At 35.4% G+C, this 11,929-nt stretch overlaps 1 protein-coding gene across 6 annotated transcripts in view; it reads right to left on the bottom strand.

The window, feature by feature from the left end:
• The window catches only part of LOC106869300 (uncharacterized), a 280,230-nt gene that overhangs the window by 112,281 nt on the left and 156,020 nt on the right, over nt 1-11,929 (bottom strand). For 5 of the 6 annotated variants that reach the window (XM_014914976.2, XM_052969190.1, XM_014914978.2 and 2 more), the window contains one exon: nt 3,062-3,965. In XM_014914976.2, coding sequence (XP_014770462.1) covers nt 3,062-3,124 — 63 coding nt within the window. In that variant the 5' untranslated portion in view covers nt 3,125-3,965. The remainder of the gene's footprint in view (nt 1-3,061; nt 3,966-11,929) is intronic. The other variant, XM_014914977.2, reaches the window with a different exon arrangement.

Here is an 11,929-nt window from a genome sequence, read left to right as displayed (position 1 = left end):
TATATATATATATATATGTATATCACATTTATTAGATATAAGTAATTGAATTATTATATTGGCACATATATGCCATCTACATTTAATTAAATGTTTAATCAACTACAATGTTATTTAATCTACAATAAATAACGCAACGCATTTAGTTATCAACGTAAACTATGATGAGTTGAAAAGATTATTAGAGATTAATCTATAATGAAAGTACAAAAGGGTTTATGTCCACGTCAATCATCATTGGGATTAGTTAAAGAACAATTAAATAATTACCTAAGTAACCAAATATTTTACATAATTTGTGCTATTTTGAGTAGTTCAATTCTCATCGGTGATTTAATAGGTGATGTGACTTGAGAGGACTTTAGTGATGCTGAGTGATGAAGTGATGCCAAGTGATCTTGTGCAGTTTTGTGACATAAATTGTGACTATTTGTCACAAAGTGATTTGCTGGTATCATAACTAATTTGTAGAAATTTATAAACAAAGCTTTGAGTAACTGCATAAACATCAAATAATTTCGAAAATATATGAAAGTAATTAAAACCATATGTTGGATTTTAGTCGTCTGGTGGAGTGGTTCTCAACTGGTGGCCATATGACACCTAAGGGTACATGTAAGATTGGGGGGGGGGCATGCAACAAAATAGTAAATTGCAGATCCAAAATAGTATTTTTTAAGGGCCTCTAAAAGTGTATTGCTTTAGATGTATCTATTGGTATGTATTGTGAGAAACAGTTATGTTTCTTTCTCTAAGATTTTACATAGTTCAATCTATACAAGTTAATGTATGAAAACAAAATAGGAATTTTTTAAAGAAGTTTTTAAATATTGAATGGCTATGAGATTCCACCGAAAAAAAATAGTAACCAAGGGGGTCCATGGATAAAGAAAAGCGGTTGAGAACCTCTGGTCTAGTGTTTGCGCTCTTGTTTATCTATAGGAGTGATGTTGTTGTCCATATTCACTAATGATGTTGTAAACTGTTCTATATTCTTTAGGCGATACAGCCAATGACAAACATGCATTTCCTTATTCTAGTTATTTGTTACTCACATGAAAATGAGTACATGACATATTTTGAAGAATTCTATGCATAGTTCCGTTGCCCTGCAATATTAAATCGCGGACATTAACAACAAAGGATTCGATGTTATTAGGTATGGGCTGGATCCTACTTTTCTTTCCTAATGTTATATTATCCGCCTAAAGCAATTTGTACAGCTATAGCCAATACGAGAATGTAAATGAGACTTGGATGTTTGCTAGCTCACTATCCTGTCAGGTTTTGCACATAATTTACTCGAGCTTAACAACCCACAAGTTGCTTAGGGAAGAAAGTTGTCGATACAATTTTCATTGGAAATATTAATATATTGCGATCAGACTTTCAACTTGTCCTAAAGGATATTTTTTATCCTAATGCAAATGTGTGTGTGTGTGTGTGTGTGTGTGTGTATGTGTATGTGTATAATCTGAACTTCAGGTTATTGTTTATATATTATACACTAGATGAATGTTACAATAACAGGGATTATTTTCTAGTAATTTACTCTGCTTTTTAATTACATCTGTAAATTTAGGGTATGATGATAACATTTCAAATCTATGTTAATTTGTATGAGTAAGTGTATCATTATCCCAAAGCTAAACCTATATCACTGACTGAGTCTTGAATGTACAACTCTGACGAAAAACGATTTTGATTTCTGCGGTTAGTTGTTATCTAATAATTTTGTTTCTCCTGTAGTACTTAATTTGATTATTAATAGGAATGTGACCCAATGTTTTAAACCACTGCTAGCAGAACTCTAAGTATCATTTTAAAAGTTCACGTACCTATATGTACGTATGTATGTATGTATGTATGTATGTATCTCTCTATCTATCTATCTATCTATCTAACGATCAATCGATGTCAACAAATCTATCTATCTATTGAAAAATAAGAATGTAGATTAACGTGTCATAATTACAAGTGTGAAGGAATAGTAACGTTTTTACAAATTATCAAGATATTTGTATAAATCACTTTACCATTTAATCTATCCATCAATATATGTGACTACGTGCTTTGTTGTCCATATGGGAGGGTGTGTACCTATTTATCCGTATGTATGAAGAGGATGGAAAATTCTAAAATATCCTTATAATTTCATTATTAGAAATCAAGAAAATATCGAAGGAGTGTTTTTAGAATTTCCATACACTTTAAGAGAGTGTTCAGTTTGAACGTAATATCATTTTCATGCATTTCTTTTGCAATAAATTATACTTGCAAGGCGATGAGCTGACAGAAACGTTAGTACGCCAGGCGAAATGCTTATCGATATTTCGTCTGTCTTTACGTTCAAATTCCGCCGAGGTCGACTTTGCATTTCATCTTTTTGGGGTCGATACATTAAGTACCAGTTGCGAGCTGGGCTCAATCTAATCGACTTGTCCCCTCCCCCAAAATTTCGGACCTTGTGCCTGGAGTAGAAAAGAATAAATTATACTGGTAAGGCAGTGAGCTGGCAGAAACGTTAGCACGCCGGGCGAAATACTTAACGGTATTTCACCTGTCTTTACGTTCTGAGTTCAAATTCCGCCGAGGTCGACTTTGCATTTCATCCTTTCGGGGTCGATAAATTAAGTACCATTTGTGTACTGGGGTAGCTAATCGACTAGCCCCTCCCCCAAAATTTCGGGCCTTGTGCCTAGTGTAGAAAAGAATAAATTATACTTGCTTCCAGAAGGAACAAAGAACCTTCCTTGTGGCAAAGGTGGGTTGTAAATCAAAATTGCATAGGTTCTCCAGAATTGACGTGTCATTAGGGAATAGGGCACACGGTGATCCTCTTGTCCCTAGCCTGTCAAATCACATGCTTTCACTGAATTGTGTGTTTGTGCGTATGCATGTATCTGTGTTGGGGATTAAATAGAATTTGTTTTATATTGATGGATAGTTAGCTAGATGCATATATATGCACACATTTATATTTAAAAAAATCTCTTCCGCCTCATTATGATGTGTAAGCGATGTGTAAAGATGTGCAAACATAAAACAGTGCGACACTTACCCTTATTGCACTTACCCTGATGGCACTATTCTTCCTATCACCAGGCGGGATGGGAGAGGACATTGCGGGTAAGTTGATATAAGAGTAGTATTAATTTTGCTTAGAGTTTTCTTTGTACTTCGTTTTACGATAGCTTTTGGTGGAGATTATATGAAGGAGATAGCGTTAAGATAAACTGGCCATTAGTGGGGAGAGTAGGTAAGTAGGCAGGTTGGTGGAAAGCTAAGTAAGTAGAAGGGTAAACTTGGTTCGTCGATTGATGGATTTCTTGGTTGGCTGGTTGGTTGGTTGGTTGGTTAGTTGATTGGTTGATTGGTTGATTGGTTGATTGATTAGTTTAGTTAGTTGATTGGTTGGTTTATTGGTTGATTTGTTGGTTAGTTAATTTCTTGACTGGTAGGCTTCTTGGTTGTTTCAAAACATTCATAGGCTAATTGGTTTGTTCTTAACTTGATGGATGATATCTTGATGGTTTGTAACTTCGTTCGTTGACTATTTATTTCAAGAGGAAAGGGCAACTTGTAAGTGACTTGGTACTACGTTACTTAGATGAAATTTGAATTGTTGCCTTCTGGAATCGGGCGAAGAAAAATTAATATAATAGAGTATAAACATTTATAACTACAACATTAACAACCACAATAATTTCTATGAACCTAGTTTAAGGTGTTAAAGTAGAATTGATATTAGAAGGAAGAAATTTAGATTTAAGAGAGCTCTTGTGCATCTAGTACGTGTCATGGAATTGTGTGGTTTGTGTTTTGTAAATATACTGGATGAAGTCTTATTCCGGAATGAGTATGGAAATTCCGAAGTATATCTATTTGTTGTATTTGATGTCGAATCCAGGTGATTTTTTCTTTACAGTGCCCATGTATTTCCAGTACGAAGTCTCTGCATATGTCTGAAATGAAACGATATAGCGTATGAGTGTACAAGTACAGAAATAAAAAAAATACGCATACGAATAAATTTATCTACGTTTTGTAACTGTGGTAGTGTGTGCTTGTGTGTGCGTGTCTGTTTCTCTGTGTTTTTATGTGTGTGTGTGTGGCTTTCTGTGTGCGTGTGTGTTTGTGTGTGTTTGTGTGTGTTTGTATGTATGTGTGTTTGTGTGCGTGTGCTGTGTGTCTTTGTGTGTTTGCGTGTGTGTGTGTGGAAGTGAGTGGAAGGATGCACGCAAAGGTAAATACACAAAAATATTCGTGTGCGCATGCGTATATGCATTATTCAAATTTTTTTTTTAAGTTCCGGGACAGAAGATAAGCAGCTACTATTTTAAAGTCCGAAGCTTATTTGGACTCACATCCGGCTGCGAGACTTGAACCCGAAACAAAACTACTGATATGTCAGCCCGAAAGTTATTCCCCACCGTGTTCAAAACATTGTATTTTTGTCGGAAGGAGTTATATTCCTTGTTGCATTCTCTATATTTGTGACATACAAACGTGCGTACACATTCACATGCATTGTAATCAGATGTCTACAATCAGAGAGAGAGAGAGAGAGAGATGGGCGGGAGTGGAATGGTGGAGAGAACTGGGAGAAATAAGGAAAATAAACAAATTCTGGAAGGGTTCTGAAGAAAATTTTAACAGAAAAAAGAATATTCCCTTCCACTAGATTTTGTTTGCTCAGGGGATAAGCGCAAGTACTTTCCAGCCGCAAATGTTGTACACGTTAGTTAGGTTAAGAAAATACATTATTATATTCATATCACTCATTGCGAAAATAACTGAGTATACTACTAATCATAGAATCATCAACTTCCTGGACATCACAGGAGACCTTAGTACTAATATTTTTAAAGCATTAGCTTTTTAAAGAACAATGAGAAAATCACAAATATTAACGTCGGATCCAATCACAACCATTAATGTTCTAAAATCTGGAGAAAGCTTATTATTCAACAAATATGGTCTTCATTGGGGTAACTCCTAACTACAACGAAATCCTTGTGACGAGTGAGTTAAAAGATAAGGTCATATATAACTCTAGCCGGGTCACCAGCACAAGAACGAAGCGAATGAAGATCACTGGATTTACATACCCCTTTCCTTCAGCAGTAAGTCTAATATAGGTAATGAAGGTCCTTCCAAATTTAATACATAGACATTTCCCACAAGAAAACTAATTCAAAAAGTTCTTAAAATCGCCCTTAGCTGCACACATCGTCATGAAACAAATTATACGACTGAAACGTCTTCTGCTACTCAGACTGAGTATTCCGTAGAGCATGTATCCTCAACGGATCAGACAATACAGTGACTATCATTTATAAGGTATCATAGTAGTGAACACTTTCATCGCAATGATGGTATGCTATCACCTGACCATCCACCCTTGTCCTAAGAAATATTTGACCTGACTGAAGCTTAAGCTTTTCCGTTTCTTATGGAGTAAACAAGTTTGGTCAGGAAATTCACCTACTACAGGTATCAGCTCCATGATGGTCTCGAGATGCAGTTGCAAATGATACGCAGGCAGGTACTGAAGCTAGCATACCTGTAGGAATACCTGTACCTGCGACCTGGAAGACAGCGACGGCGACCATGGCTATGGCGACGACGAAAACAAAGAAGAACTAGTATGAACACCTTTCGCAAGACACGTCTTCCGTTACTGACCTAGCTGCAATCATGAGTCAACTTATACTGAGGTTGGGCGCTTGGACCTGATACACTATTGTCAGGTACTCACAGCAGTCTTCTAACTGGAACCTGACGTCGAGAAAATATATTGCGTTCTCAAGATAATTAGTAATGGGGATGAGCAATAGCTTCGAAACTGCTCTGAGTGAAGATGGGAACAGTGTAAGCAGTCTCCTCTGGAAGACATTTAAGTCAGGGACAAGGAACTATTTCAAAATGTCCTTAAAATGTCAGTACTGAAGTGAGTACTAGCTGTTCGACTCAGTTTCAACTGGTATAGCAGCAAAAATAGCCAGCCAATCCGAGATGTGTGTAGGGTGACGAAACCTTTGCTCATGCAATTATCCAGTCTCCATGCATTATCGATTCGTGGGATTGTGCCAAACAGCAACTGCCACGTGTAGGACGAATCCGGGTATTGGATGAGTCAATTGTTTAAATAAATGTGTCGACTTCATTTGGCAGAAAAGGACGACTAGGTATTCCTCTACCGGCTGTCAATGGGAAAAGAATTGGTATTCTGTGCTCATTTGACCTGTTTAAAGTTAAGCATTTTTCTCTGTGGCCAAGCCCTTATCAAGTTCTTCAAGTACCATGGTATGTGAGTTTGGTGAGAATGGTAAGGCCGAAGACTTCAAGTGTGACTGTCCTTTTCAAAATAGGAAGAAAGAAACAGCGAAGCGGCTCTTTTGATGCATAGGGTGTGACAGACTAATTTTCATGTCGATATTTCATTTGAGTTATTTTGTTTTATCGTTCTTTTTATATTTATTTCGTATAAATGTTGGTGTTTTATATTTTTTAATTCATATAATCAAATATTCTCTTTAACTCTAGGCACAAGGCCCGATATTTTGGCGGGAGAAGGCCAGTCAATTAGATCGAGTACAGAACGAGTACGGAACGAGTACTTAATTTATCGACTCCGAAAGGATGAAAGGCAAAGTCGACCTCGGCTAAATTTGAATTCAGAACGTAAAAGCCGACGAAATACCGCTAAACATTTCGCCCGGCGTACTAACGTTTCTGTCAGTTCGCCGTCTTCACATAATTAAATATTATCGTCTGAACATATAGAGGGTGCAATTTAAAATAAATATTGAATTCAAGTATTTTGTTAATGAAACATCAACCTGGTGCCGAACATGGAAGTGGTTCATCATACTAATGTTTCCAGTATTATGAAAATTCTCCTAAAAAATTCAAATCCAGATGTCGTATTGACTGTTATATTAAATCCGTTAACCATCTGATAATCAAAGAACGAACCACTTTATTGAATCTAAAATAAACGCGAACAAGAAATGAATTGTGCAGGCATTTTTTAATACTTTACTTCGGATCTGGTATCCTTGAGCGATTTCATTAATTTGTATTATATATGAAGAAGACTACGTACTCTGTTAGTTTTTATGAGCGATAGGAACATTTATTATACTTGATGTACCAGTCACAACTGCGTCTCAAATATGTTGGTTATTAGTGATATGTATTTGTATTCAATAAGGCTACTTTTTCCTTAAGACACCTAACAGTAGGTAACTTCCATGCAATATTTAATCTTCAGCTAATCTCAGGACTCAGATCTCAGTAGTAAAAGTATCCTTAGAAGTATGTCACAGCCGAAATATTCAACCTCGGGAATTGTTGATGTCATATCAGTTGTGCAAACAAATTCGAAATACTACTGTTATCGATTCTACAGTACTGAGTGAAACAAATGTTACTCAGTTACATGATCATTTTAGCAGGAAATAAAAATATATTCCTCGTTCTTATTCGTAGTTGAAATTATGGCGAAACATAGAGAAAAAATTTAAAAGAAAATAATATATGAATAAAAACGATAGTTTGAAGTTTATCCAAAATGGTTCTTAGCATAAATTTATTCCATAAAATAGTAAAAAAGTTATTTGGAATAATAGGGAAGTTGGGTTGTTGCCAAAGAAGCAAACAAAAGGGAAAGAAATTCGTGTAATGAAATATTTTAAAATATTATTAAAGTATTGTATTTATACAATGAGAGTGCATTTCAGAAGCATTTATAAAGTATAAGTGGATTTCATGATAGGTAAAAATAATAGCTTCGCAAGGGTTTATTGTAATATTCTTTTTATTTTCTTTGCATTACTTTCGCTTATAAAAGTTGCTACTAGACGTTTATATATATATATATATATATATATATATACGGTTTAGATATAGATTCAAGGCTTGAATATGGTAGACCCTGCTATGTCAAGATGGACTTATATATTCTTCCTCACATTTGGATTTTATGTATGCTCTCTCCCACTTGGTTTTAATATGTTGCCACATTTGTAATATGTCTTTTTTTCTGCATTTTTTCGTGCAGCTGAAGATTGCTCTTCATATTGCATTTAAGGTAATGCTCACATTACTTAAATAAATTGAAGTAGCATGAAACGTGCGTACTGCAATCACTTTTGAAATCCGTGTTGCTTATTGTTTGATATATATATATATATATATTGTTGTGAATAGGCAAACACAATTTTTAAAAGGGTGGGGCATTAAATTAGCTTCCACAACGAATTCAAATTACTACAAAATTCAAACTTGATACCATCTAACACCTAACCATACATAAGGAATATATACATACATACATGCATACTTACATACAAGCACAAAACTTTAATCGGCTTGAGGCGATAATAAGATACATAACCACACTGCTACGCACTGGGACTGGATCCGCAAATGTGTTTGAGAAACAACTCACCACTCAGTCGAGTCTGCACATAAATACGTGTGTGTGCGTGTGTGTGTGTGTGTGTGTGTGTGTGTGTGCGCATACTTATGTGTGTATAGACACACATAAATATACATATGAGAAAAGTTTACTATGCCACGTAGCTTAGTCTACATTTGTTCTGAGTAGTATGCAGTATATCCGCACTCAACTGGTACTTCTTTTATCGACCACGAAATGATAAAGGGCAAACTCGACTTTGGCGGCATTTGAACTCAGAACATTAACACGGACGAACTACCGCTATAAACATTTTGCTCAGTGTGCTAACGATTCTGCCAATAAGCCGTTCAGCACTGGTGCAATATTGGTTTCAAATTTTGGCATAGGACCAGAAGTTTCGGGGGAAGGAGCTAAGTTGCTTACATCGACATCAGTGCTCATCTGCAACTTATTTTATCCACCCTGAAAAGATGAAAGGCAAAGTCAAACTCCGCGGAATTTGAACTCAGAAAGTAACTACGGACGAAATGCCACTAAACGTTTTTTTTTTTTCGCCACTTTAACGATTCTGCAAGCCCACCGACCCGCACTGGTGCAATATTAGAAAGAGTAAATGCTTATAAAACACCTTCACTTACCAGCACACGTAGCCATTATTACTAAGACTATCCATCATTATTAAGTAATTCCACTGAATGTACATATATCATATATATGCTGTCAGATTTATGACATAGAAATCTATCATAATCATGCTTCTGATGAACCTTCCAGTCCTAAACAGCTTTGTATATTATTTTGTTTAGTCGAAAGGAATCTGAAGCTGATCACGCCAATGAAGCAAAACAAGTGTTCTCGATGCTACAATAATGGATGATAACTAATGTCTGCCTGGATTTCAGTGCATACTGTAATGTGGAATACAATTTTCCTGTATATATTTGATGAATTATCATATTAATTGCATCTAAGGCAGCGAGCTGGCAGAATCGTTACCGCTCCGGGCAAAATGCTTTGCAGTATTGTGTCCTTCTACACGTTCTGAGTTCAAATTCCACAGTGGTTGAATTTGCCTTTCATGCTTTCGGGAACGACAACATAAGTACCAGCTGAGTCCTGGGGTTGAGATAATTGATTTATACCCTTCTCCCAAATTACTGTCCTTCTGCCAGAATTTGAAACCAATATTTATTTTCTCTAAGAGACTTCAGTGACAGCTAACTGCTAGCAGCCATACCTAGAAACTTTTTCCACATAAGCTCTCCAATCTACGTGAAATGGAAGCATCAAGATGCGCAACAAATAACACATTTCCCTGATAAAATTTCGTTTGTTAAGTGATAAGAATCTATGCTTAAACAGTAATAGCAGTAGCAACATCACTATCAGTAGCTACTACATAAATAACTAACATTAGTAAATTACTATCGACATTTTTAAATGGTAAAAATAAAAATATCAGTAATATTCATAAATTATATACTGGTAATGACTAGAGCAGCCATTAAAAAGAAACGTAAATCAAAATTAATAATTTAAATGTGAATATATTCTTAATGGAAACACTTTCTAATTTGTGTATAAAACAGAAAGACATCTTTAGTAGGAATGTTCCATGGTGTATAGAATGCATGTTACTACATTTGCGTAACATATTTTTTTCAGCTTCGTTGAATAATAATAATGGTTCAATTTTTTCGGTGGATAAAAAAGTTCATCGCTATTTACTCTATGTTTTATATCTTATCTTTTACTTGTTACACTCTTTAGACTGCGGCCATGCTGGGAAACCGCCTTGAAGAATTTTTAGTAGAATAGATCGACCGAAGAATTTAATGTTATTTTGCTGAATCGCTAAGTTACGGGAAAGTGACCATACAAGCACCGTTTCCTCAAAAACTGGTGAGCGGCAAACAGAGACCCAAAGACACACTCACACACACGTACATATATATAGTGATAATTTTTTTTCACTTTCCGACTACCAAATCCACTCAGAAGGCCGAATGTACTACGCAGTGGAACTGAACCCGGAACTAAGTGGTTGAGAAGCAAGATTCTTACCATACTACGACGGCTGGTATCCTACTATCTAAGATATTTTCAACGAACTAAAGAGGTTAATATTAAATAGTCACAAGGCAGTGAGCTAGCAGAATCATTAGTGTGCCGAGCGAAATACTTAGCGGCATGGCGTCCGTCGTTGCGATCTGAGTTCCAATTCCGCCGAGGTCGACTTTGCCTTTCATTCTTCGGGGTTGATAAAATAAGCACCAGTTGAACACTGAGATCGATGTAATCGATTTACCACTTCCCTTAAATTGCTGGCCTTGTGTTAAAGTTTCAAATTAGTATTAAATAGTCACCATAACTATTAATAATATTAGAAATCCTGCGATTTATGTCACTACTTTAAATACTCACATATAGTGACACATACGGAAATAGCAACTCAGCAACAACAACAATATTTCGAGAGAAATAGTCATACTTAAGTATTTAGGGAAGGCGTTTTACATTTTCTCGACAGCATTGCTCTTGCTGCTTGTCAAAACTTGTGGTGACGCCAACAGAATAGTATGTATAAGGAAATAGCATCGGAAGAAGAGACAATGAAAAGACAAAAGTAAATTTCAACGATGTTTAAAGGACTGTTGTTGTTGTAGAGGATGATAAGGAGGGGGGGAAGAGGAGGGAATAATGACGCTGTTGAATATTGAAATGAAAATAAGGATGGTCTTCAAAAACGGCTTAACCACACGATGGTGAAAAAGAATTATGATGACATGGGTGTTCATCAGGGTAACGACAGAGATCATCAAGAGAAAAAAAGCGAGTACTTACTACAACACGAGTATTAACGAAAGTGATAATTTAGTGACTGCAGATTTCAAAGAAGATATTATTGAGGTACATACCTTCCCAAGCAATGTGCGGTGAAAATCTGTTAACTACTTACTGTGTGAAGGTTTTGTTTTTGTAAACAGTCCAAGTATAAATATTACATGGATATATGCGTTAGCATCAATAATGACATAAGCATTACTGTATAAATGCTTACTTTTATCTAGGTATCTATAATATCTATCATTCATATACAGTCAGAACATTTCATGAGAATAACAGAATGTATAATATAGAATTAAAACACCATCATGACTCACAATTAAAAAGTTTAAAACACAAAATACAGCCAAATTGTACTACAGTAAAACCAACAATGACAACAACGTCGAGACGGCGAACACTATTTACAATAAGTGCAAATTTTATGTACTAGTTTAACAAGTCATGGGCTTTTAGTATATTTAGAAACTTTTCCTCATACTTATAACAATTATTTAAACAGTAAACTTGGCGGAGGTATTGAATACGTGAAACAAGTTATTTAGGACAGAAAATACATATTCATATGCACGTTGTATATATATATACATATATTCCATGTGTATATATATATATATATATATATATATATATATATATATATATATATAT

The sequence above is a fragment of the Octopus bimaculoides genome, chromosome 7 (assembly GCF_001194135.2).
Source record: "Octopus bimaculoides isolate UCB-OBI-ISO-001 chromosome 7, ASM119413v2, whole genome shotgun sequence".
Lineage (NCBI taxonomy): Eukaryota > Metazoa > Mollusca > Cephalopoda > Octopoda > Octopodidae > Octopus > Octopus bimaculoides.
The sequence above is the reverse complement of the archived record's forward strand: the minus strand, read 5'-3'. Positions and strand labels throughout refer to the sequence as shown.